Source organism: Brassica rapa, chromosome A03, assembly GCF_000309985.2.
Source record: "Brassica rapa cultivar Chiifu-401-42 chromosome A03, CAAS_Brap_v3.01, whole genome shotgun sequence".
NCBI lineage: Eukaryota > Viridiplantae > Streptophyta > Magnoliopsida > Brassicales > Brassicaceae > Brassica > Brassica rapa.
Window position 1 is genome coordinate 14,089,696 of NC_024797.2, and position 26,957 is coordinate 14,116,652.

The 26,957-nt window shown below is 29.6% G+C and overlaps 2 protein-coding genes and 1 long non-coding RNA gene across 5 annotated transcripts; 2 read left to right on the top strand and 1 right to left on the bottom strand.

Annotated features, from left to right (window-relative positions):
* Window positions 1-321: 321 nt before the first annotated feature.
* On the top strand, window positions 322-15,294 carry LOC103858662 (putative cysteine-rich receptor-like protein kinase 39). 2 transcript variants are annotated; one of them, XM_033286239.1, is made up of 8 exons: window positions 322-5,398; window positions 5,516-5,638; window positions 5,702-5,780; window positions 5,984-6,038; window positions 6,254-6,461; window positions 6,798-7,035; window positions 7,113-7,251; window positions 7,333-15,294. In XM_033286239.1, the coding sequence occupies exons 1-8, from the start codon at window positions 4,564-4,566 to the stop codon at window positions 7,612-7,614; spliced, it is 1,959 nt and encodes a 652-aa protein (XP_033142130.1). In that variant the 5' UTR covers window positions 322-4,563; the 3' UTR covers window positions 7,615-15,294. The 2 variants fall into 2 exon arrangements, with proteins under 2 accessions (XP_033142130.1, XP_033142131.1); XM_033286240.1 differs by having other exon boundaries at window positions 7,113-15,294.
* On the bottom strand, window positions 9,979-19,366 carry LOC103858664. The gene is made up of 3 exons (XR_004455952.1): window positions 16,269-19,366; window positions 15,834-15,902; window positions 9,979-15,123 (listed from the first exon to the last, which is right to left on the bottom strand). It is a non-coding gene; the product is annotated as an uncharacterized LOC103858664 (long non-coding RNA).
* Window positions 19,367-20,224: 858 nt separating this feature from the next.
* LOC103858665 (putative cysteine-rich receptor-like protein kinase 39) lies at window positions 20,225-26,957 on the top strand. 2 transcript variants are annotated; one of them, XM_033286153.1, is made up of 7 exons: window positions 20,225-21,869; window positions 21,966-22,091; window positions 22,172-22,293; window positions 22,372-22,579; window positions 22,660-22,897; window positions 22,979-23,117; window positions 23,210-26,957. In XM_033286153.1, the coding sequence occupies exons 1-7, from the start codon at window positions 21,062-21,064 to the stop codon at window positions 23,441-23,443; spliced, it is 1,875 nt and encodes a 624-aa protein (XP_033142044.1). In that variant the 5' UTR covers window positions 20,225-21,061; the 3' UTR covers window positions 23,444-26,957. The 2 variants fall into 2 exon arrangements, with proteins under 2 accessions (XP_033142044.1, XP_033142043.1); XM_033286152.1 differs by having other exon boundaries at window positions 21,062-21,869; window positions 22,160-22,293.

Consider the following 26,957-nt stretch of genomic DNA (forward strand, 5'->3'; position numbering starts at 1 on the left):
AAATCATTGATTTATTATTTATTTATTATATATTTTTAGCTAAGTCACTAATTTATTAATTTAAAAATACCCTTAATTAATATTTTATATATATATATATTAAAAAATGAATTTTATTTTAGTAATATTAAATTTCTGTTTTATATTAAAATTTAGTTAGTTTTTCTTATTTGTCATATTTTATTAGGTTTTAGACTTTTAGATAGGTTATTGATTTATTATTAATTTATAACTGATTCACTAATGTGTTAATTAAAACAATACCCTTAATGAATTTTATATATAATTAAAAACGAATTTTTATTTTAATCATATAAAATTTATATGTTATATTAATATTAAATAATTGATTCTAAAATAATATAATAAAATTATCACAAAGTTTAAAAATAAGATAATTCTTATATATATTTTGTTGCTATCTGAAAACAATAATTAAATATTATTCAAGAAAAAAACATTTATATAAAGATATTTTCTAAACTATTTGTAAGATTAGAGTGTTTTAAAAAATTTAACACGGGATGTTTAGAACACATGATTATGTTTATGAGAGAGTGGCTCGGGAATGTGCTTCAAAATGGGTCGAATGGGCTCCGAAAATAGTTTTTTTTTAACTCAACTCCAGTCCGGATGACATGGCATCTTGGTTGGTTTACAATATTTTGCCCATGTGGCAGGGCTTAGAAATGAGAGATTTAGTCCCTTTTATATAGTAGGATCTCCATCAATATTAAAATGCCCCCAAGCTTGGTAATTGAAGACTTTAAACAAGCTTAATTGGAAAGAAGTCACATGGTATCCTTTATAAATATTATTTTCTATTTTTTTATCTTCCTTTGGTACGTTTGAATAAGCATGGGCAAACTTGATTGATGCAAGAGGGCAACCAACAAGTTTGGGGGGGGGGGGGGGGGGGGGGGAATCACCATATTGCTCAAAGGTCATGTCGAAATCCCGGTCCAGCAAACCTCAGGCCAAAGGTCTTTTACTACCCAAGTAAACCCGCCTCTAAATAAGTATTACTCCAACTTTGTGAATACTTAGTTGTCATTACATTTTTTTATTATTTCTTTGAATCTCTCTTTTATGTTTACTCTCACAGAGATGACTGTGTGAAGTAAGTTTGGGGGGAAGTAAGTTTGGGGGGGGGGGGGGGGGGAGGGGGGGGGGGGGGGAATCACCATATTGCTCAAAGGTCATGTCGAAATCCCGGTCCAGCAAACCTCAGGCCAAAGGTCTTCTACTACCCAAGTAAACCCGCCTCTAAATAAGTATTACTCCAACTTTGTGAATACTTAGTTGTCATTACATTTTTTTTTATTATTTCTTTGAATCTCTCTTTTATGTTTACTCTCACAGAGATGACTGTGTGAAGTAAGTTTGGAGAATAATCTATCATCTCACCATATGCTTTGTTTTGTCTACTTGTGATGAGTCTTATGCATTGTATTGTAGATGGTTATTGCATAGAAACCCAATGTGAATTTGGCCTAATTGAGTAGACTTTAGCCTTTGATACACCGAAAAATGGAAAACCATGCATGGATTTCTCGGCTTACTTGTTCACGTCTTAATCGAAGTTGCTTTATTTAATGCTATTCATGTGAATTTGAACTTAATTTTGACTTGTAAATAGTCCAAGCATCCTTCCACTCTTAGCCCTTTCTTCCTTTCAAGTTAACATTCATTAGTTAGTGAGGTCTTTTACGAAAGCTTGAGATATGCATAATGTTGAGAGTATTGGAAACAACCGGAAGAAACCCTTATAGCGAGGAAAAAAAAAGAAAAAAAGTATGGGGAAGAAGAAAGAATGAGAGCTAAAGAAAAGAGAAAAGTGAAAAAGTACATAGTACACAAAGAAAAGAAACAAAGGGTTCATGTGGTGAGAGTGTTCTTGGGTGATCTTTGTGTCTTTTGGTGAGTGAAAAGAGAGATTGACAATGAGAATGAAGGGTAGAATAATGGATACTGAGCATTGTATGCATCAGTTGTTCTCTTTCTTAGATATATTATGCGTAATGCCAACTTACTTGTTCTTGAGAGTAAATTACAAAGGAACTTAATAACCCTCTTGATTCACCAATATTAAATCCTTCCTCTTCATTGCTAAATAGTTTGTGATTGCTTGTCCATTTGTGAGAATGCACCTTGAGCTTAATGAATGTTAAATGGCTTGTGGATATGATTGCATATGGAAGTCAAGGCATGCGCTAGATAGCAAAACATTTGACTTGCGATAAGTATGGTGAAGCACGAAAGAGTAAGAATGGAGTTGCTTTGGAAAAATTTTAGGTTCAACTTTGTGTGTTTCTTTTGGCTATGAGTTTGCACCTTCAAACTTCTTTTCTAAAAGTTTCTTGCTTGTTTACTTGTGGACAAGTAAATGATAAGTTTGGGGGAGTTGATGTATTGCTATTTTAATTATTTTTAGCCCCTTTTTTAACTCATTATAATTCATTTAGATTGCACTTAGTAGTATATATTGCATTTTCCTGTTCATTTGCATATTATAGATATTGGAGTGGTTACTTTAGGATTTTGGAGTAATTGGAGCGGATTAACCCACAAGGGTTTGAAATATCTACTTGGATGAAGGTTTTAAAGATATCTACTGAATCTCATTATTTACCACAACATAGGAAATTGAGTTATATTTCCAATAGAAGTGGTCTCAGATCGATCGGAGCTATATTCTAAGAGTTATGGCTAATTTACTGGAGACATATCAGTACCCGAGAACCTAGCGGCCAAGCCCAACCGCTGGCCGACGACCAAATCTCCTCCCACGACCCACGGTCAGACCCAGCGTCTGCGCTCGACCGCTGGACGTGCAGTCAACCATCAGCCCGACGATCGGGTGTCCAACGGACGATACCAGCGGCCAGCCTTTGCTGCTGATCGACCCGCAGACAGAAAAAAATTCAGGTTGGCCCGGGTTTTTCGGGTCGAGCCGGTTCGATTTACGTAGCCTATTTATACTATTTTAGACCTATTTTTATATCTAACTCTTTTTCTCTCAGGAACTCTTGATACATTTTTAAAATTTTGGATCTTTTGATTTTTTAAGCAATTTTTTTAATCATTTCTTATGTTTGTAGTTATTATCTACTTTTCTACCATGTTTATCTCTTAACTTTTCATGTGTTTAGTGGGTTTCATAGTGATTAGTTAGTACACACTTGTTAGACTCATGGGATATGTACGTAGATTAGGTTGATTTGGGGATGATTTAGGATGTTTAGTGTTTAATCTATATAATCCTTACTTGATTGGTGTATATTATGCTCACTTAAAATTGAAAATCATGAATATAGATCATAGGCTTTTCATGCCGAGAAGGTATTCTATGAAAAGCTGGAATGAACCAGTTTAAGTGCTTATCATGTTAGGCCAATGGAAATTGATGCTTAAGATGATTTGTGGTTGCATCGACTTGTGATTAATTAATACATAGTTGAATATGATTAGCCAATGAGAATTGATGTTAATTACATGATTAGTATAGAAATTAAGATCATGAAAGTAGATTAATGTTTAGTGATTGATTGTGATTGCGTTCATGTAATTACATGATTAGTATAGAAATTAAGACCCTAGACCTAAACCCTAAGCATCTAATCAATTGCCACACCCCTATTTTAAAACTTTGATTAAATCTTGCTTCTTTGTTTAGTGATTGATTGTGATTGCGTTCATTTTACTTTTTTACTGGACATTTTAGCCGTTAAATTTTATTCAAATTTTTATTCGATTCGATTCGAAAAATCTGGATATCTGTAATTATTTGAAGCAAACTAAATACTAAAAATCCATATCCGTTAAAAAGATGAAAATCACAAATACAAAAAAAATTAGAGACGTATATCCAATCCGCTCCGACATTTATACAATAAATGTATATCTATGATTAAATATAGAGTTTTAAATGCATAATATTATATAATTATTATCTAACATATAATTTATTAAATTTTATTTTAAAAGTTACTTATAAAAATATTAAATTAAACAAAAAAAGAATATAAAATATTTATACAAAACTACAATTTTTCTAAGAACATTTGTTTTATAAGAACATTATTAATTTAAAAAAATTATAAAACATATGGTTTCATTAATATTTTACTTTATATTTTTATTATGTTAAAATATATTTCTAAAAAATAAATCGGTATTATTTTTTTCTAAATTTACTTGTATTGAACAAAGTGGATGAAGTAGAAGTAAATATCTGTGAATATTTGCAAATATCAAAAAAAAAATATGGATATCCGGTATTCCGGTTTTCCGGATATCTGTATTTTTACGAAGCAATTTGTTTGAAGTCTTAGATAGAGAGTGAATTATAATTTATTTGAAGGTTATAGGGTGCAATTTCCCTTTAAATAATCAACACATACTTTCATCTTTAAAATAAACAATGCACATTTTCTCACCCTACCAAGGAATGGAATAAAAAAAGAGACCTATATATATCACAATATCTAACGTAGAAGTACAAGAAAAGAAAACATTTGCTAAAATACATTAAAAAAAACATTTGCTATACTACATAAAAATATGGGGAAATTCCCAGGTTTGATGATCATCCTAGCTTCTTCTCTTCTCTTTTTCCTTCAAACCCTCGAAGTTGTTAATGGCGCCAAGTGTTACGGAAGCTTAGCCAGCAACAGCAGCTACACTCAGAATCGCCGCAATCTCTTCTCTACTCTTGCTAATAAAGTCCTCACTAACGGCGGAGTCTACAACGCTTCACTCAGCCAATATCCCAACAAAGTTTATGCTCTTGGCCTCTGCGCAAGAGGCTTCAAGCCAAAAGCTTGCCTCAGTTGTCTCGAAAGATTGACTTTGGAAACACAAAAGGATTGTCCAAACATCATGGATTCGTTCGTTTGGGGCAGTGACGATGAAGACCGTGTTTCTTGTCTTGTACGTTCGTCAAACCACTCTTTTGGGAACCTCGAGCTTAGTCCTCCTGTTACAGGGATAAGTCCAGATCAAATCGAACCATCTATAAACATGACCCTTTTCATGCAACAGTGGGAGTACACGGTTAATAACACCCTCGTGGCTACCACAAAAGCTAATACTTCCTCTGTACATAAGTACTACAGTGCCGTAAAAGCCGAGTTCACAGCGTTTCCGAATGTTTACATGCTGACGCAATGCACGCCAGACATAACTTCCCAAGATTGCAAGCAATGTTTGGAAGCTTGTCTTAAATACTTTAGAGAACAGTTTCGGGGCAGAACAGGGGGCATGGTTAGTCTTCCGAGCTGTTTCTTCAGGTGGGATCTATTTTCTTTCCATGGTGTTTTTGATAATGTTACGAGATTTTCTGCACTTCCTAGACCTCAGCTTCAGGAAAAGGGGAGCTCTATACCAAATAAGAAAGGTAAAACATATGTTGTAAGCATAATAAAGATGTAGCTTTCAGAAAGAAAAAAAAAATATATATATATATATAATAAAGAGGTTCTCAAACTAATTTACAAGGATTTAAAAATTTCAGGAAGAAGCATGCACTGGGGAATTATCACGATAATTGTGGTTTTTACTTTCTTTAATCTTGTGGTATTTATTGGTTTCTACAAAGTAAAGTCTTGGACGAGAAAATTAAACAACGGAACAAATGGTAAGCGCACCTTGTTTCTTGCTCCCGTCAAGCTTTGTAATGACTTATTTCTTTTCATTATAGTTGGTTGTGCAGAATACTCTGATTCAGATGGTCAACTTATGTTACGGTTCAATCTTGATATGATCTTAGTGGCGCTTGAGGGATTAAACCCAATACGGCGAACCCTGGTTCGAACCCCGCTGGCCACACGGATATGAGCTATTGCTTTCGGCTCATTTGAATGCCCAGGAGAGGGTCTATCCGTGGGCTGTACCTCCACCCGGGGATTAGGTCTGTGTCTTTAATAGACCCGGGTTTAACCCTTTTCTTTTGCAAAAAAAAAATGATCTTATTGGCAACGGCTGACTTTTCGCCTGAAAATAAGCTTGGGCAAGGTGGATTTGGAACTGTCTATAAGGTAATATAATATAAATTCTATAAATTAATATTTGAAAAGCCAATTATCTTTAAATTAATAACTTTTCAGATTAATAAATTCATAAAAAAGTTTTTTTTTAGTAAGAACTTTATAAATCAATATAGTTCTCACATTATTAATATATAGAGTTGTTATCTATTATTGAGATCTTGGTCTTGGATGAGTAACAAATCTTGAGAATGTGCCGGTTTCAGGGGACACTACTTAACGGGAAAGAGATAGCGGTGAAGAGATTAGCCAGAGGTTCAGAAGGAGGTATAGAGTTTAGAAATGAGGTTTTACTCTTGACAAGACTCCAGCATAAGAATCTGGTTAAGCTGCTTGGTTTCTGTAATGAAGGAGATGAAGAGATTCTTGTCTACGAGTTTGTCTCCCACTCAAGTCTTGACCGCTTTATCTTTGGTAAGACTTCGAAAGACCATAGCCGGAACAGAACATTTATATGAAACATTCTAATATAGTATACAAGAGCCATACAGTAAAAAGAATTATACAGGAGCCATAATTTAAAAAAGTTATAAATTAATTTATAATTTTTCTCTGATATAACATACAGTAAAAACATTCTGGAAGTTATATAATAGTAAAAATATTATTATAAAAAGATAAAATTATAATAGAATTATTTATTTATTTTTTATCCTAAAATAATTTTGGATAGGCTCTGTGAGAGACAGCTGCATTTTCTTTAGTTTTTAGAGACTCTTAGCAATAAAAGTGTTTCTTCTAAATCTGCAGATGAGGAAAAGCGTTCACTTCTTACGTGGGAAGTGAGGTTTAAAATTATAGAAGGCATTGCTCGAGGTCTTGTTTATCTCCATGAAGATTCTCAGCTGAAGATTATTCACCGAGACTTGAAGACAAGCAACATCCTTTTAGATGCAGAGATGAATCCAAAAGTTGCAGATTTTGGGACAGCGAGGCTGTTTGAAACCGATGAAACTCAAGCTGAAACAAAACGAATAGCTGGAACTCGGTAAAAACATGTTAATCAACTTTGAAGATATAAATATATGCCACCATAAATTAACGTTATTAAATGCACATATGCAGTGGATATATGGCTCCTGAATACCTGAATCATGGGCAAATATCAGCTAAATCTGATGTATTTAGCTTCGGTGTTGTGCTTCTAGAGATGATAAGTGGTCAAAGAAATAATAGCTTTGAAGGAGAAGGAATTGCACTTTTTGTAAGTTTTTTTCACATAACAATCTTCGTGTATCTTCAAACCTATGTAGAAAGTAAGCATATAACTTTTCTTTTGGTTCAGGCATGGAAGAGATGGGCTGAAGGAAGGCCTGAGGTTATAATTGATCCTTTATTGGTAGAAAATTCTAGTGTCGAGATCATTAAGCTGATCCAGACTGGTTTGTTGTGTGTTCAAGAGAACGCAACAAATAGACCAACAATGAGCTCTGTAATGGTTTGGCTTGGCAGTGAGACCATCACCATTCCCTTGCCTAAGGCTCCTGCTTTCACAGAGAGTCATTCTCAATCTGAAGATGGTGCAATGTCCATGAGCAATGTCTTCACAGAATTGAGTTCTCGTTGAGTTATCAATTGTTAAATTATATGTTGTTTGAAGGTGTGACAAATATTCTAATTGAATTTAATTGAGAAAAGTAGTAGTAAAAAGTATGAATAAATACAATTTTAAGTTCTAGAACCCTCAACAAAAACGTTTTGGAACCGGTGGTGGTAGTCCAGTGGCGCTTGAGGGATTAAACCCAATACGGCGAACCCTGGTTCGAACCTCGCTGACCACACGGATATGAGCTACTGCTTTCGACTCATTTGAATGCTCATGAGAGGGTCTATCCGTGGGTTGTACCTCCACCCGGAGGTTAGGTCTGTGTCTTTAATAGACCCGGGTTTAACCCTTTTCAGTTCAAAAAAAAAACAAAAACGTTTTGGTTTCACACAGAGTAGCATTTTGACTTTTGTACATAAATTAAAAAATGATTACTATTAATTTATATATTTAATAATTATATTTATTTTACCAATAATATTTTAGATAAATAAAATTATTTATAAATTTAAAACATTTTCTAGTTTTTATTAATACTAAAAAGATATAAATTGCATTAGAATTAATAAGTGTTACTTTACGTAATAAGAAAATGTGTCAAAATGACTTTTTGGATTGTCAATCGAAAGGAAGTATTTTGATTGACAATTTCTTATTATAATTTCAATGAATCATAATATGCCCCTCCAAAGATCGGTAACTGAAGTTTTCAACGCCGAAAGAAGAAGTTGGTATCTATGAAGCCATTACTTAAAAGGAAAAGAAAAGTAAAAGACATATAAGGTAAATAAGAGAACATATTTTTCCATCTATATAAATAATTAACGTCTGATCTTAATTTGTATGAGTCCTTTGACGGTAAAACAAAAATAGAGAAAGGAACGAGACAGATTTTTTTCTTAACACCGGCATTACATCATCGTATAATGTCTAACTATATTACATATAATGATCAATTATAACATGCAAGAAATTGTATAGTCTAGAATTTAAATTTTAGATTTAGATGTAAAATCTTTTAAACTTTAACCTTTAAGGCTATACAAAGAAAGACTTTTCTTCCCTTAGTTTTCGCTCACACGTAAACTATGTGGCGAAAGATTTTGTTGTCCGTATTACTCAAAGTCAAGTGGCATGCAGTGTCATGCAAAGTTCAAGACTTGTAAAACAACGTCGTTTCCATTTCCAAACAATATTATTACTTTTTGGCCGAAGACTTAAAATTCCAAACAATTTTTTTTTTTGAACTGATTCTTATTTCCAAAAAATATTAAGAAGTAGATTTGAGTGGAGTCAACCAGACAAGCAGCCAACTTGAAAATTTCTAAAAGAGTTTGTATAGACAAGTAGATCTGAATCGAGTCAAGTCGTCAAGCAGCCAACTTGGGAATTTCTAATGGAGTTGGTAAACAAGTAGATCTGAATGGAGCCAATTCGTCAAGCAGCCAATTTAGAAATTTCCAATGGAGTTAGAGTGTCATAATTTTTTTGTTAGAAACAGAGCTGTCAAATGTTTCTTGTTAGACTTGTTAAGATGGACTACATCTTACACCAAAAAAAAAAAGATAGACTACTTCATATTAAATGTCATAGTAAAGTAAAATTTTCCACTATTGTTATTTTAAAATGTCAATTATTTTTTCATTTATTTATCTTTTTATCCTTAATTAAGTAAAGTAAAACAAAAAGTAATATAATTATAATAGGTAAATATGGAGAAAAATTGAATAATCAACTATTTTCTTAATTATGTGAAAAATTTAATGTAAAACGGATGAAGTATTATGTTGAACAATAATTAATTGGTCCATAATGAACAATGACTTAAGAAAACGTATGTCTAAATATTGTGTTCAAATAGACATGTTCATAAACAACCCATTTAAATGTAATTTAAAATTTAATCTAATTATTTCATAAATTTTAGTTTCATATATATTTTTTTTGTTTTTTGAATAATCTATACTATTAAAGCAGAATCCCTAATAGGATTCTGCCTTTGATTTTGAGAGTTATTTACAAGGGACTGCCATTTCCTATTTTTGCTTTTTGTTTTAAAAAAACGTCAACATTAATTACCACCAATCAAATCTACAAAACAATTACATAAAATCATTAACTGTTATACTTCTATTTTTGGCCTGATTTTTTTTCAAACCAATTACAATAAATATTACGTTGTGATTCTCCTAAAATCTAGGAACCAAATTTCGACATTATCACTAAATGCAGCCATAATATTAGGCATGTGCCATATTCACCAAGCAAAATCAGTGCATAATAAAAACTTAAAACAATCAATACTATTAAAACTGAAAGGTCTTTTTTAAGGTCCCCTTGAAGTTTTGAAATATTTACAGATCTCTGCCACTGATATCTTCTTAGTCTATGCTTTTAATTAAATGTTTTTTTTTTTTTTTGTAAATCACAGTTATTATCCTCTATTTAAAAGATTTATGGTTTATTTAAACCATGATTATTCAACCATATAATACAAACAGAATTTGATATTGCAAGAACCGACAGGAAAATAACAATTACGAAGCAAATATAGAAATAAAACCTAGAAAGAGATCGTAGCATCCTCTTCGCCACCATACTGTTCTTCACCACTTCATCATCTTGACATCTTCCTTCTTCACCAGTTCATCATCAAAGTTTATACCTGTAATATTTGAAATTTAGTACTCATGTAAAGCACAATAGTCTACAACTAATTCACGTAGCAAAATGTACACCAAAAACAAAAACAATAGAAAAATGCAATAATTATTCATTTCAAGTTACAGAGTATTAATTTGCTATGATTTTATCAGATTTGTTTATTTTATAAAATTCACATAATATAAATTCTGAGATTAACAACTATGAAACAAACTCGCTAAAGCTTATTTGCAAATCTTTTTCAAATGCAATTATTTTGCAAAATTTTTAATATATAATTAAGCATAAACTACCCTGTATAATCGCAACACATTGTGATATTCTATCTAATAAACTGGTATAAAATCGCAACTATATTGTTATATCTTATCTAAATTGAACAACTTTAATCATCCAAAAACATAAAGAATAGATTGTTGTAACTTATAAGATATCGAATAATATATATACCTAGAATATTCCTAAATTAAAACGATTTAGTTGGTTTGCTATCCTAATAATTTACATGCGATAAGAAGTATATAATTATCCTTTCAAACCCAGCAAAAATAACCATTTTAAACCTCCAAAACCGTGATATACACTTATGGGTTCCACAATCAGAATCAGCAATCTAACTGTTCTTAAGCCTTTCAAATCTGCATGGAGCGTTCATGTGAAAGTACCACCTGGAAACATCCGAATGCAGATAAAAAGGTAAATATATATCAACTTGAACGATTACTTTTTTTTTGTTTGTTATTGTAGCGAAATCAGGTTCATCAAAAAGCGTCTATGTTTTCGTTAATTAATGGAAGAAAAACTTAAATAGTTCAATACGTTTTGCTGTTTTGCGTATGTTTTCTTTTCATGTGATCATTGTTATAATTTTTGCAGGGCTTCAAAATTCAAACTACATTAAAAAAAAAAATTGATCGGACAAACGATCGTGTTTGCAGACAACAAAGTTTAAGATAATTCAAAAACAAAAATATTTAACATTTTACAGTTTTAGAAATAGCATATTGATCAAATAATTTATATGTTTTCAATCTTTGTAGATCCTATAAAGTTCAATGGTCCCGAGGGAAAACTTCATATCATAGATTTCTAGATTCAACTACATGAGGTAAAGGAAATAATCTGATTATTTTATAGAAACACAACAAACGATTATTTTAGATATACATTTATGATTATAAATAGCCACCAGTCCTTCGTTTTTGAGCATCATTGCATATTACTTATTTCTTGCAGTCCTTTTCATTTGAGTAGTACAACGGCACAACATGTTAACTCCTGTGAATGCTGCAATAAAGAAAACATAACTAATATAGCTGAATCACAAATCATTTTTATATAAAATTTAATAGTTCTGTTCGATTACAGACTAATCTATATTTTACAATGAATGTTACGAATATCAAATCTTAGAGCAGGAAATAGAGTATTTTTTTTTGAAGAAAGAAATCATTTCGATTACAAACCTTTAATGGTTTTGACAAAGTTTGAACAATATCAAACTTTATTGCTTATTTTTGTCAATTATATCTGAAACCATCAGAAGTCACTCCTATAATCCGCACAACCCATCGTTCGACATGCAACATTTCGAAAAAGAAAAACAAAGTTAGATTTCGATTTTAAACTTTTTTGTAAATCGGTCAGATTAACCTACTATCTTTAGAATTTCAAAATGAATTTAGATTATATTTACGTGACCATTTTGGAGTAGTTGGATCCTTGAACTCTCGATCTTCGTGTGATTTTTTGATGGAGAAATGTCTTTTCTTACAGATCTTTTTTGGATATACAAAACAATATGAAGCTCATCCGATTAAAAAGTTATGATATCAGATTCGACATGCAACCCTTTTCTGGAAAGACAAAAAAAAATTATATATATAATATATATATATATATGTGTGTGTGTGTGTGTAAGTGCGTTTCTATTTATCAAAAATGATTCAGATGAACGTATGATCTATTGATCAAAAAAAAAATAAGTGAGAAGTGAAATGCCTGTAAAGATTGGTGTCGATGGAGGATGTATCTCCCAATTTTCGTTTTCTATTTCAAGAAAGTAATCTTTATTTCAGAGCAAGACTTTTCTTGAAGAAGGCAAAAAGACAGATGAATTTTTGTGTGTTTGCCAAAAAAGGTTTTGTGGGCATGGATCATATTAAACAAATAATCAATCAATACTATTAAAACTGAAGGCCTTTTTTGAGGTCACCTTAGAGTTTTAAAGTATTTACAATACACTGCCACTAACTTTATTTAAACATATGCTTTTAATTAAAATCAATATTTTCGAAATTCTTTTTATTTAAACAGAAACACCTACATTACAGCTACGTAATTCTTTTATTTTAAAAGTAACATAGTGTCTTCCTAATGAAACATAACGTATCATTAAATAATAAAGTAACATCTACATTTTAAACAAACTTCAATTGCATCAACACTAATTTTCATTTTTTATAGATTAGATATACCATCTCTTTGTATATTGAGAATGATGTTCCAGCAATACCAAGCTTGAACGTTTATTGGATTCTGCAAACTTCAAAATAAAAACAATACATATCTGTTAATATCATTGTTTTTACCAGTCGTCACTTCCAAACAGAAGTTTTGCTTACAAATGATTGCACCATAAATCCTATATGTTGCATTATTCAAATATAGTTGACCAAATTATTTAAATCCTAAACTTTCCCACTTCAAATACCAAAAATATAATCCACTAAATCAAAACCTCAAAACTTGGCAAATAAACTTGATTGCCGGAAGTATTCGGTTAGTATTTGACATAAAATTGAAAACTTTTGTATTAACGATGGACTTTTCTTTTTGAAACATTTTTTTAAAAGTCTTTAATACCTTGGCCAATGTATGCAGAATGTTTTTGAAATAAATATGATCAGCGTTTTTCAGAATTAAATGTAATAAAGTAGAAGACTTTGCATTTAGTTTATTATTCCAAATTAAACATTCATGTAGCAAAATTTTTACTTATATTTAAACTTTAAGCATTAAATTTATAATTTGTTATAAAATTTATCATTAAAAATATTTTAAAATCAGTTATGAGCAATGTTTTAAAACCCAACCCGGACACTGAACCGGATGACTTACCGGATTGCTGGGTCACTGGGTCGACCGCGGGTGAACCGTGAGTTAATAAATAAATTAATTTTATTATATAATAATATATCAACTATGTAAAACAAAATATAGAAACTAAAGTTTAATATTTTCTAAATATTTTTGAAAACTTAAAATAATAGTTTGGATATGTATATATTTTATGTTTAAAAACATTTAGAAAATACTTAACTTTAGTTTTTATATTTTTTTATTTTCAATTGACATACAAAATATCAAAAAAATAGTTTAGACTATTTAAAATTTTCTCTAACAAGGTAAGAGTTATGATATCTTTAAAATATCAAGACATAAAATTTATAAATATTTAAATGTCTAATGTAAATAATAAATTAAACTTCAAATACAAAATAAACCAAAAGTAAAAAATCATTGTAATAATTGTCAATAACGGAAATAAACTAACACCAAATCACATCAACTAATTTTGGTTCTCTCTACCATCTTTCATTTCATTTTCTACAGGTGCTATAGTGAAATCTTCATCAAAATCTAAAAATCACAAATATAAAACTGAAAAGGGAAAACCTAACTTCTTTTTTTTTGTCAGCACCTAACTTCTTAATTGGAAACTGAAAATATAAAACATAATCTAAAAACATAATTTAAAACTAAAAAAAAAAAGTTATTTATTGGTTCACCTGGTGGTTCAACCGGTATCGAGTTCTAGGTTTTACTGGATTTTTGCGGGTTTCTAAATATTAATTTTTCACAAAACCCAAACCAGATTTTTTTTGGGTCATCGGGTTTACCGGTTCAATCGCGGCAGATCCGGGTCGGGTTTCAAAAACACTGGTTATGAGTCAAATGCAAGACAAGTTTTTTTAAATAAATTTAAACCTCCACATATAAATCGAATCAAACTAAAACATACCAAACTCAAAATACAAAAGTAAAGAAGAAAAAATATTCATATAAATCAGAATGAATTATATATTTATAGAACATGAAAAATTGAACTAAATTATAACTAAACCAAAACCGAATCAATGTACCAAATATCAAAAACTAATCACGTCAAATAATTTGAGCCAAATCTATACATAATCGAATGGTTTTTATATCTTTTTAATCTAAAAAAAAATTATGACAAAAAAAATCCTGCGCTTTGATTTATATATTTGTAGAACATGAAAAATTAAACTAAATTAGAACTAAACCAAGAACGGAATCAATGTACCAAATATCAAAAACTAATCAGGTCAAATAATTTGAGCCAAATCTATACATAATCAAACAGTTTTATCTCTTTAACCTAAAAACTTAAAACAACAATCGAAGTAGAACCGAAAAGAAAAATTCCGCGCTTTCAAAGCGCGGGTCAAAATCTAGTCAATACTATTAAAACTGAAGGGCCTTTTTTGAAGTCACCTTGAAGTTTTGAAGTATTTACCCTTCTCTGCCATTGGAATATTTTGAGTGTATGCTTTTAATTAAATTATGTATTTTTTGAAATTCCTTTTATTTAAACAACATTTAAACAACACCTACGCTAAATTAACTACCGAATGTATCATCCATTACATATCAAAGTAACAGCTACATATAAAAAATTAATTACATATCAAAAGAACAATTACGTTTAAAAAAAAACTCCAATTGCTATGACACACTGATTTACATTTCTTAGACAGTACCTTTACCAAATCTTTGAATATTGATAATTTGATACTGATGTTCATAATAAAAAACAGAAGCTTCAACAATTGTTGGATTCTGCAAGTATTTCATAATAAAAAACAGAGCGTTTATGTTCATATCAGTGTATCCACCTTTCATCACTTCCAATCAATGTTTTGGCTACACTCGACCAAATTATTGAATGTACAAAACTTTTTCAAATCAATAACAAAAAAAATATGAACCACTAACGCAAAAACTAAAAAATTTGGCAAAATAAACTAAATTTTCGGAAGTTCCATAAATAACCATATCCAATATACCAAATCATAAATACCAATCATTTTTAAAATCAATAACCATAAATATCTATACCGTTAAATAATAATCTAAAACTTAAGCAGATGAACTAAATTTCCGGAAGTTGCTTAACTAACAATTGCGAATGTACTAAATAATAAATACCTGGTCGTTCATTATATTTCATATCTTTAAAATATCAATAACAAACAACAAAACAAGAAACCGCGGAATTTGGTAATTTATATCTATATATAATAAATCCAAAAATCTATTTTTCTATAACTTGAATAAGCTTGATTCACAAGATATATGATTTACTAAACTCACGCTTTATATTCTCTAAGAGTATAAATTGGAATATCCTAAATCCGCGACCTTTTTTTTTTGCTATATATACATCACATTAACCTCAAAGCAAACGTGCAGATTTCAAAATGTTTCTCTTTTTTTTTTGAAACACAAACGTTTCTTATATAATGTCTTCTAAGAAAAAGATGGTGTACCTTGATACGATTAGGCCATGGGAAACAACTTGATTGATCGAAGCCAAAGTAAGTGAAAGTAATCCACACCTGGAAGCAAACAAATCCGTCTTAGATCATTTTCACTGACAAGAAGGTAAACTGAACAAATACATAGTCATTTTAATTCTATTGTTTTTGAACTTTTGGAAAAGTTCATGTCATCATTGAAGAACCAAATTGTTATCTCTGTCCTGTTCAACTTTTTCCTAATTATAGACTTAATTTTTTATTTATAGGTCGTTTTAATAACAATCAAGATTTCTTATTTTCAATATTCATTTAAAGAGTAGTACTATAAAAAATGCAATCACTCAATCAAACACACACGCAATCAATCTCCAACTTTCTTTTCTAACTACCATTCTCAATTCGAATCCTAATTACTTGAATGTTGATATTTTAAAATTTACCTACTTGGAAACGTATTGCAGAATGTCCACTGTCCCCATGACCTTCACATGAACAAAGCGCTGGCTCTATTATGACACTGCACGGCATGCACTTCAATTGTATACATTAATACGACAACTCAGTCAAATATACAACAATCTAGACTTTTAAACTATAATCCAAGACTTATCTGTATACTGGTTCGAAAGTTTGGTTTGACTTTGCTTCATCATCATACAGCATATAGACTCTCTTCTGTAAAATTAAGAGAAAACATTAGTCAACAGTTTAGATTTTACAAATACTAAATATAATATAGTCACTGTATGCGTTGAAATTTATGTCATCTAATAAAAACTTATCTTTTTCTCAGGTTTGAGGTTTTTGTGATTAAGGTTAGAGTCACATTAATAAAGTTCTGCCACTATTCTCTGCCACTGCAAGACCTGCACATGAATCGTAAACATTAATAAGGCAACAAATAAAATTCTAGAACATCCTAGAAATTAACTAGGGTATAAGACAACTCAATAACCCTTTAGTCCGAGACTTATCTGTGTACTGTAAGGATTTGGTTCGACTGTGCCTCATGTCCTTCAGCATCATACAGTGTATTTTCTTCTGAAAAATTAAGAAAAAAAAAATCTATTATACAGAGTGAAAGAGCTACATATATAATCTTAATATCGTCAAACATGCAAAACATTTAGAAAAACATTATAAAGAGTTAGATATGGGAGATATACCTGCCCTTGATCGGTGATTGTTTAGAACCAGAAAGAAATCACCATTGCGACATTCAAAATTTCAAAGAAAATGGTAAAAAGGGTTAGACTCTATTTTTATTTAGTGATTAATCGAGTAAGATAAATGATGAAACTTTATTTACCTGAAGTAATAGGAAAATCTGGATCGAGGTCTCCAAGCTTGGTTTGTATTGAGAGACAGGAATAAACAGATCTATCATCGGATCATACATGCAACATTATCTGAACCGATCAGAGAGAGAAAGACACTTGAAGAGAATTTTCCAGAGTTGTTAACTTTTTTGATAACGTAACTTGGTTGTTTCATTCCTGGAAAATTTAGTGTGTATTTTGGCTTTGTTTACAATGTTTATGTTGGGCCATTTTTAGTGTGTTTATGGGTTAAGAATTTTAAAATTAAATAGTTTAGTTCAGCTATTTTTGAAAATATCATATTAACTTTTGATATAAAAAAATATAAACATAATGTTATATTTTGCACAGATTTATATTTATAATTTTTTTGGTAAAAACAACACAAACCAAAATATAATATATGTCTTAAATTTTCACGAATTGAAACTATTTTTAAAAAAATTTCCAAAAAGGATACATTAGAAAAAACAATTCTACAAATCTATAATATTAAATTACCCAAAAATATTCCAAGTAATTTATAAGTTTCGTTAACCGAAAAAATGTAACTCTTATAAAATACTCACCAAATATAATGAGAAAAATAGGTTTATTCAGGTCTTTGGATCGGACACAAATCGATGTCTTTCGAGTCTGATTTCTTCGGATCCTAGACATTTGAATCCAACTAGGTTTTGAAGAAAATTTGGTTTGGGTTTAAGTTGGTTCCTTTTGGATCCGGGTCAGTTCAAATCTATAATTCAAGTACCTGTAAATTATATATAATTTGGATACATAATGAATTAGATCTATTCGGATATCCGGAACAAAAAATACTCAAACTAAGACGAAAAAGCCAAAATACGAAAAATAAAATCAAATAAATACTCAAAATATTTAAATATTCAAAAAACCCAAAATTTTACTCGAATCTTACTCGATCGACCAAATATATCCAAAGTTTATTCGATTACCTGAAATACGTTTTTAAAATTTTGAAATTTTACCTGAAACTCAAAACTATAACCGAAAATGTTAACTTAAAACCTAAAAAATTATCCACAGGCCAAAAAAAACAAAGGACCCACAGGCCCAAAAAATCCAACAGGTACTTTGCCATGATCCTTGGACCAAAACCTGTATTTCGTGTTAGTTTCTCAGCGTTCTTTTGTATCCAGGTAAAACGCTCATACGTAAGAGAGAGTTGCAAAAGAGTGTACATATAAAATCTCAAATAAACTGATTCATATATCATATATTTTTATACAAATATCCTTATTCGATATACTACAACTTTATAACACAATAATATACAATAAACACAAAATACTAATTTATATTCAATTTTGTTTATAACCCAAAATACCCGCGCTTTCGAAGCGCGGGTCAAAATCTAGTACATATATACAAATGGTCTATGAGACCAAAAATAAGTATTAGTTTTATTGGACTACAAACGACAACAACAAATTTGTTGGGGGCCCATTCGATTTATATTTATCAAACAACCTTTAATTATATAGACTTTGAATTAATTATTTCAATATTTTAATTTTGATGTTAACAAAACAATTAAACATTTTTCTGATATTACATTAAAATATCACATTTACAATTAATAAACATAAAAATATATTTACAATATGGTTTTACATTATATTGCTAAACATTCTTAATTTAAATTATATAGTCTTTTAAAATTTTAATAATATTACATGTCATTGTAAAATTAATTATATTGCAAATAATTTGAAGTTAATTTCTTACTAAATTTTGCAACAATAAATTTCACAGCATTAATATTTTATAGATAAAAAGGATCACATAAACATATAAAAACAACTGATAATAAAAATCATAAAAACACTTGATATAAATTTTATGAAGAAACACATTTGTTATAATAATAGACTAGATTTCCACCCGCACAACCGTGCGGGTATATATTTTCACATTTTTTTTTGTTGAAAAAACAAAAATACGCCGTTGTCGGGTATCGAATCCGGGTCACCCGCGTGACAGGCGGAAATACTTACATAATTATTATTATATATTTTTAATGTTACTCACATATTTAAATGTTTGTATAATTATGCCAAATATAATAATTTTATAGTTTTTATGCAGTAAATTAAAATCACATATATATGTTGCTTATTATATATTTGTCTTATTGAATTTGCGTTTGATTACTAAACTAAATTTTTAAATGCATGAAACAACATATATGAAAACAATTTTGTATTTAATTAATTATAATCATGATCCGTAATTCAAATTGCTAGATTTTTTTAGTATTTTTTTAATGTTTATTAATTTTATATAATAAATTACTGTATATTAAAAAGTTTTGGATAAGTTAAATTTTTATACATGTATTATATAGTTTACTAATATTAACCCGTTCTACCAACATATTATATTTTTAGCATAAATATTTTATGTTTACGAAAATAAAATATGTTAACTTATCAATTAAAAATAATTTTATCATATTTTATTCAATATAACATTTTTATTTTAAAATGATAGATATTATTATAAAATTGATAAAATATGATATAATTTTATTCTTTTAGTAATATTTCATTACTAATTACAAAATTAGTTGAAAATATTTATATTCAATTTATGACAATTAAGAACTTATTATAATATTTTTCAAGAGATTTGTTAGAATTTTAATTTTTTTTAAAAAGAAATTAAAAGATATAAAATATATTATGATTAAAGTAGTTAAAAATATTATGTATATTAGCATTAGTGATATACATTTAATATAAAATTTAGATGATGGTCCAAATAAAAATATCACTCATCAAAAAATCATGATTTTTATTTTATTAGAAAACAAATTTGAAAAAATTAAAATAAAAATAAATATGTATTTCTAACAAAATCTTTAAAAGTTATTAGTAAATGTATTTGTGAAATTAATTAATTTCTTTTTATTTAAATTTTCGTTTATAAACCAAAACTATATTCAATTTTAATTTCTAATTATATTTAAATTAAAACTAACTAATTTTTGAAAGTAAATTTAAAAAGATTCTAAGAAGATTTTAAAAAGATTTTGTTAGAACATTTTAAATATATTAATTTGTATTTTAAATAAAATGATAAAGATATTAAAAGATATAATAATGAACTTATGTAAAATATGATATTTTTTAGGAATGGTCCAAAATAAAAAAATCACACATGAAAAGAAGTCATGACTTCTGTTTTAATATATAAGATATATATAAATAAACAATCCCGCGCTTTAAAAGCGCGGGTCAAAATCTAATCTAGTATTTATTTAAATTTGAACATATCAGAAAAGTAAAGCTGTTTCGAATACGTCATACAATGAATAAAATACGTAACACAATTTTCAATATTTTTTTAAGCAATCTTGCACAAAAAGAACACTTTATTTTGGTGTCCATATAAGATATATATATATGTCCGTTCTGTTTTAAAAATTAACACATCTCCTAAAATAAAGCAATACATAACAATTTTCTCAAACAACTATTTTTAAGTTTTTGTCACAAAAATAGTTTTATAGAAGTAAATTTAATAAAAGAGTCTATTTTATTTTAAAAATTTTAATTTTTCAAAATTTTAAACAATATCCTCAAAAACCCCGCACTTTAACTAAAAACTCTAAATCTAAATTAGTTAATCCTAAAGTATAAATATATTTTTATTTTTAATAAAATAATTTTGATTATTTAAAAAAATATTATTTTAGCGAAAATAAACAAAAAAAAGTTATCGTATGAAATTTATCTTTTCCGAACCTACCATGGAATAAAGAAACATTACAATGTTCTGCAATCAATCGTATTAGTGCACAAAAAAAAATAGTATTAACTTATTGAGGCAGAAGAAGAAGAATGAAAAAAAAAAAGAAAAAACATTTTCTATCTTACATAGTAAAAAACAAATATGGGGAAATTCCCAGCTTTGATGATCATCCTCGCTTCTTATCTTCTTTTTCATCAGACACTCGAAGCTGTTAACGGCGCCCGGTGTTTTGGAAGCTTAGACAGCAACAGCAGCTACGCACAGAATCGCCGTGATCTTTTCTCTACTCTTGCTAATGATGTCGTCACTAACGGCGGATTCTACAACGCTTCACTCGGCCAATATCCCAACACAGTTTACGCTCTTGGCTTCTGCGAAAAATACTACGAGCAAAAAGCTTGTCTCCGTTGTCTCGAAAGCTTGGCTCTGGATACAGAAACGAGTTGTGGAAACATCACGAAATCCTTCGTTTGGAGCAGTGACGATGAAGACCGTTTTTGGTGTCTTATACGTTCCTCAAACCAACCTTTTGGGAACTTGGAGCTTATACCTCCTTTAATAGAGGCAGACCCAGATCATATTGAGCCATCTAAAGACATGACACTTTTCATGCAACAGTGGGAATCAGCGGTTAATAAGACCCTCGAGACTGCCACACAAGCTAATACTTCTTCGGTACATAAGTACTATAGTGCCATACACGCCCATTTCACAGAGTTCCCGAATGTTAACATGGCGATGCAATGCACACCCGACATAACTTCCCAAGATTGCAAGCAATGTTTGGGGGATTGTGTGGAGTACTTTAGAGAACAGTTTAGGGGAAGAGCAGGGGGCATGGCTAGTTTTCCGAGCTGTTTATTCAGATGGGATAACGTTACAAGTATGCCTGCACTTCCTCGGCCTCCGGCTCAAGAAAAGCGGCCGAGCTATATACCAGAAAAGAAAGGTCAAATAAATAGTTGTAGCGCTGTTAAATTATTTTGTATGATAAAGAACTCAATATACATTCTCAGAGCAATAAAAAGTAATTAAAAATTTTCAGGAAGAAGCATGCATAGGAGGGGAATTATCACGATAATTGTGGTTCTCACTTTCATTAATCTTTTGGTATTTATTGGTTTCTACAAAGTAAAAGCTCGGAGGAGAAAATTAAAGAAGGGAATAAATGGTAAGTGCGCCTTCTTTCTTGCTTCAGTCAACCTTTCTCATTGTAAGACTTATTTCTATTCGTTTTAGTTGGTTGTGCAGAATACTCTAATTCAGATGGTCAATTTATGTTACGGTTCAATCTTGATATGATCTCAATGGCAACGGCTGATTTTTCGCCTGAAAATAAGCTTGGCCAAGGTGGTTTTGGTACGGTCTATAAGGTAGTAATAACATTTTTCCTACTTATACTGTTGAGATCTTAATCTTAGGTGAGTATAAATCTTAAGAACCGGTTACAGGGTATATTACTAAACGGGAAAGAGATAGCGGTGAAGAGATTAACCAGAGGTTCAGAAGGAGGTATAGAGTTTAGGAATGAGGTTTCAATCTTGACAAGAGTCCAGCATAAGAATCTAGTTAAGCTTCTTGGTTTCTGTAATGAAGGAGATGAAAAGATTCTTGTCTATGAGTTTGTCCCCAACTCAAGTCTTGACCGCTTTATCTTCGGTGAGACTTCGAAAAACAGCTATATTTTATATAGTGCTAAGGAACTCTTTGAAATAAAAATGTTTCCTCCAAATTTGTAGATGAAGAGAAGCGCTCGCTTCTTACATGGGAAGTGAGGTTAAAAATTATAGAAGGAATTGCTAGAGGTCTTGTTTATCTCCATGAAGATTCTCAGCTGAAGATTATTCACCGAGACCTGAAGGCAGGCAACATCCTTTTAGATGCAAAGATGAACCCTAAAGTTGCAGATTTTGGAACAGCTAGGCTGTTTGATACTGATGAGACTCGAGATGAAACTAAACGAATAGCTGGAACTCGGTAAAAAGCATATCAATCAACTTTGAACACACATAAATATGCTCACCAACAATTAACGTTATTATAATTGTATATATGCAGTGGATATATGGCTCCTGAATACCTGAATTATGGTCAAATCTCAGCTAAATCTGATGTGTATAGCTTCGGTGTTGTGCTTCTAGAGATGATAAGTGGTCAAAGAAATAATAGTTTTGAAGGAGAAGGAATTGCAGCCTTTGTAAGTTTCTTCTCATGACAGTCTTCTTGGTCCTTACTCTCGTATGTTAAAACCTAAAAGAAAAAATATACTCTTTTTTCTTTTTGGGTCAGGCACGGAAGAGATTGGCTGAAGGAAGGCCTGAGGTTATAATTGATCCTTTATTGATAGAGAATCCGAGTAACGAGATCATAAAGTTGATCCACATTGGTCTGTTGTGTGCTCAACAGAATGCAACACAAAGACCAACCATGAGCACTGTAATAGTTTGGCTTGGTAGTCATTCCCAATCTGAAGATGATACAATGTCAATGAGCAATGTCTTCACGGAGTTGAGTTGTCGTTGAGTTAAAATTGTTAATCTAGGTGTTGTTTTCAAGGTAGTACCAAATTTTCTAACTGTACTCAAATAAGAAAGAAAGTAGCAACAATTATGAACAGATACAACAATAGTTCTAGAAACCTCTAGAGAAAATGGATCGCTAGAAGCTGAAAGGGAATTTTAGTCGATCTTTTGCAACTGAGTCTGGTAACAATGTAATGGTAGATCATGGAGTATTAACATGTGGCTCTGTTTTTTCTTTAATAGTTATCTTTAAATTTAAACAAGACCAATCAAGACTATAATAACATAACTAAATAATTCTTTAAGAAATAATACATCAGATTTTTTTAAAAAATTAGAAAGTTAATAAAAACCTTTTATTTATACTTTAGTGGTATGGTCGCGTTGTACACATGACTAGGATAAGATCTGCGGTTTACGCAGGGTGAAATATTTATTAAGAATCTTATATTTTCATATTATAAAATCTGATGATTTTTCGATACATATGTTCTTGTGGTGAAAATATATTTGGTATTTATTTTTTACTCAATATAAAATAATTAACTAACTATAAATATTTGGTACACATAAAAAAGTATAGAAGTCCAAATCGAACAATTAAAATGTGATATCATTGATACCTCTATAATCATAAATTAAGAGTTGTGAAAAAAAAATTGATGGTATTTCTAAAGGAAAATTCAACCGTATATATATATAGTAGACATATGTAGATTTTCGGATTGTTTGGAAAGTTAAAATAGTTAGCATTAATTATCTAGAAACTGTATTTTAGCCAGATACATTGAACCAATATTTATGTAAATTTTCAATAACTACCACAAACATATTTGAAAAGTTGTTTTCAATGGTTGAAATTATAGACTTGATGAAAAATATATTATAATCTTAAATTAAACTTACCGTATATAACTTCTTTAAAAATTTGTACCAAGCTTAAAAATTTGGTGGAACATTAACTTGGTGGAAAAGTTTCTTATTTATTTAAACAACTTGGTATAAAAATAATTCCCTAATTTAAACTTACCAAAAGAGCTTGATTCAAAAATTGTGGCTCACACAATTTGGTTCAATTTTTAGAATTTTTATTGTCTTCTAACTATAATAATACCGGCACTTTATGATTGATCCTTCTTCGGGTCAGTTGAAATTAAAAAGAACATTTAAGCGACCTCAATTATGATAATCCGAAATATGTAGTTGTTTTCTAAATTAACATATTGTATTGAAAAATTTAAGATTTATGTATGATCGAATTGTTTTTATATGTATATAATTTTTGATTATTTATATACTCATCTATATGTCGGGCCGATACATTTGGATATTTTATTTTACTAACTTATCAGTAAATAAAATTTATATATTTTCGATTTTGAAATTACACTAATTTCCAGAATATCAGATTTTTATTTTCTTTTTGACAACATAAGATGGAAAATTAATATATTAAAAACAATTACAAATTATATTAAACTTATAATTTGAAGTATAGTTTGGTTATGGACCACATTAAGACAACATAAAATTTTGCAGCCCGACTATTATTATACTTAAGGCCTAAATATAGAAAGATGATAGTGCTATTTGTTTGCAACCGATACTTTGTAGTTTGTATAGGATGAAAGTTAGGTTAACGTGATATATATCATTAACTACTACAAAATGTCATTGTTAATGTTTTCTTAGACTAAGAAAAACAATTAGGCAGGTGCCAAAGCTTTTCCTTAATCTTCAATATAAATTCCATAATTTAAGTTCTAAAGAATTGTGTTGCAAGGAAAAATATTTGATATATAAGTTCGTTTGGTAATAAAAAAAACTTAATTTATGTATTACTCTTTATATATATTTATGTAGGCGAAGAAGAACTGAGAACCGAATAATATTGTCTTTTTTTTCTTATTAACAAAACATTTATGAATAGCTGCGTTTCTCAGCTTTTTTTATTTTTTATCAAAGCTTCTCATTTCTATTAATAAAAAAACAACACTTACAAAAATCATTACTTTCCCATTTATAGCAAAAGCATGCAATACTTATGCCATAATATATAGCACACTTTGATTGAAATTGTTGTCCAAGTAATACGGACTAAGAGTATATATATTACACTTAAAAAAAGTTATTATGTGGGTTCACAGTATAAATCAACATTCATCCATTTAAAGAAAGTTTCATTTAATGAAATCGCCAAGTATTAATTTAATGAGATCGCCGAGTATTATGTTTATCAAATCATATACATTTATGTTTGAATTAATATAAATTTTTCCAGTAATTAGATTTTGGACTTACAAAATTTTCAATTGATTTTTATGCTGTCACATAAGCGAAATTGACATCCTAATTAAGTGACACCTAAACAAGACTTTTTCAAAATTAATATAAAATTAAGGATACAATTTTTTAATGTTTTTCCTATTAATATATAGGCGTTTATTTACCATAATTAAACTGAACATTTGTTAGTAGGTATGTAAGTTTATTGTGAAGATCGACTGTTGTAGTTGGTATTTGTGTCGGCATTTTTGACTTTTAAAGTTAGATATGATTGGCTCAAGGAGGGGCTAGAGATTATCTTATGGGGAGGGTGATGTGTTTAAAGTTGACATATAGTGTTTTAATAACGTCGAGTGGTATTAATTATGCATATTAGAACATGATATTTTGTTTGACAAACTAGACTTATACAAATATAGTTATGGTACTACATTCTTAATTTATCTATAGGTAGATAATATAACAGGCTGGCTTAGATACATAATTTGGAGATAAAAAGTCATGGGCTGCGCTTCATATGAAATAGACAAGTTTCATTTGCTTCAATTAATAGCAAAAGTCGCATCTGTTTTTTTATGTTGTTTGGGTGGCACGTTGTTGTTGCTTTTGTAGCATGTAGAGTTGAAACGTAAGACGGTAATGTTTTTACACGTACTACATATAATGCCTTTTTACACATTTCCAAAACTGATCTTTTACATTTTGGTCATGCTTTCGCCCAATTGTATAAATGTACACTAAATTTTTTCTTGCACCATGTGCAAAAATAATAATTATAAATATAATATTATTAAAAAATATTTTATACTTTGACATTGCTATACCAATTTGAAAGAAAAAAAACCATAAACATATTTTTGTAGTATTGTTTCTTTTTATTTGGTTTAACTCTTTTATTTTTATTTATTCCTTAGTTTTGAAATAGGTATTTATTCAAATATAATTTAATGAATTTTGGGTTTTTATTTATTTTAGTTAAAATAAGTTAAACCAATTAAAATTAAATATGTTAATTAACTTATTGAACCAATAAATTTAAATAAAAGTTATTCATTTAACTATCAAAAGAATATTTGATTAGTATTGCTTTAGTTTTGTATTTCTATGTACATATATATATATATATAATATTGTTGGATTAGATCACCCTCACGTTACAGCTGTATGATTGCAGTGGATATATGGCTCCTGAGTACATTAAGAACGGAAGACTTTCAGCCAAAACAGAC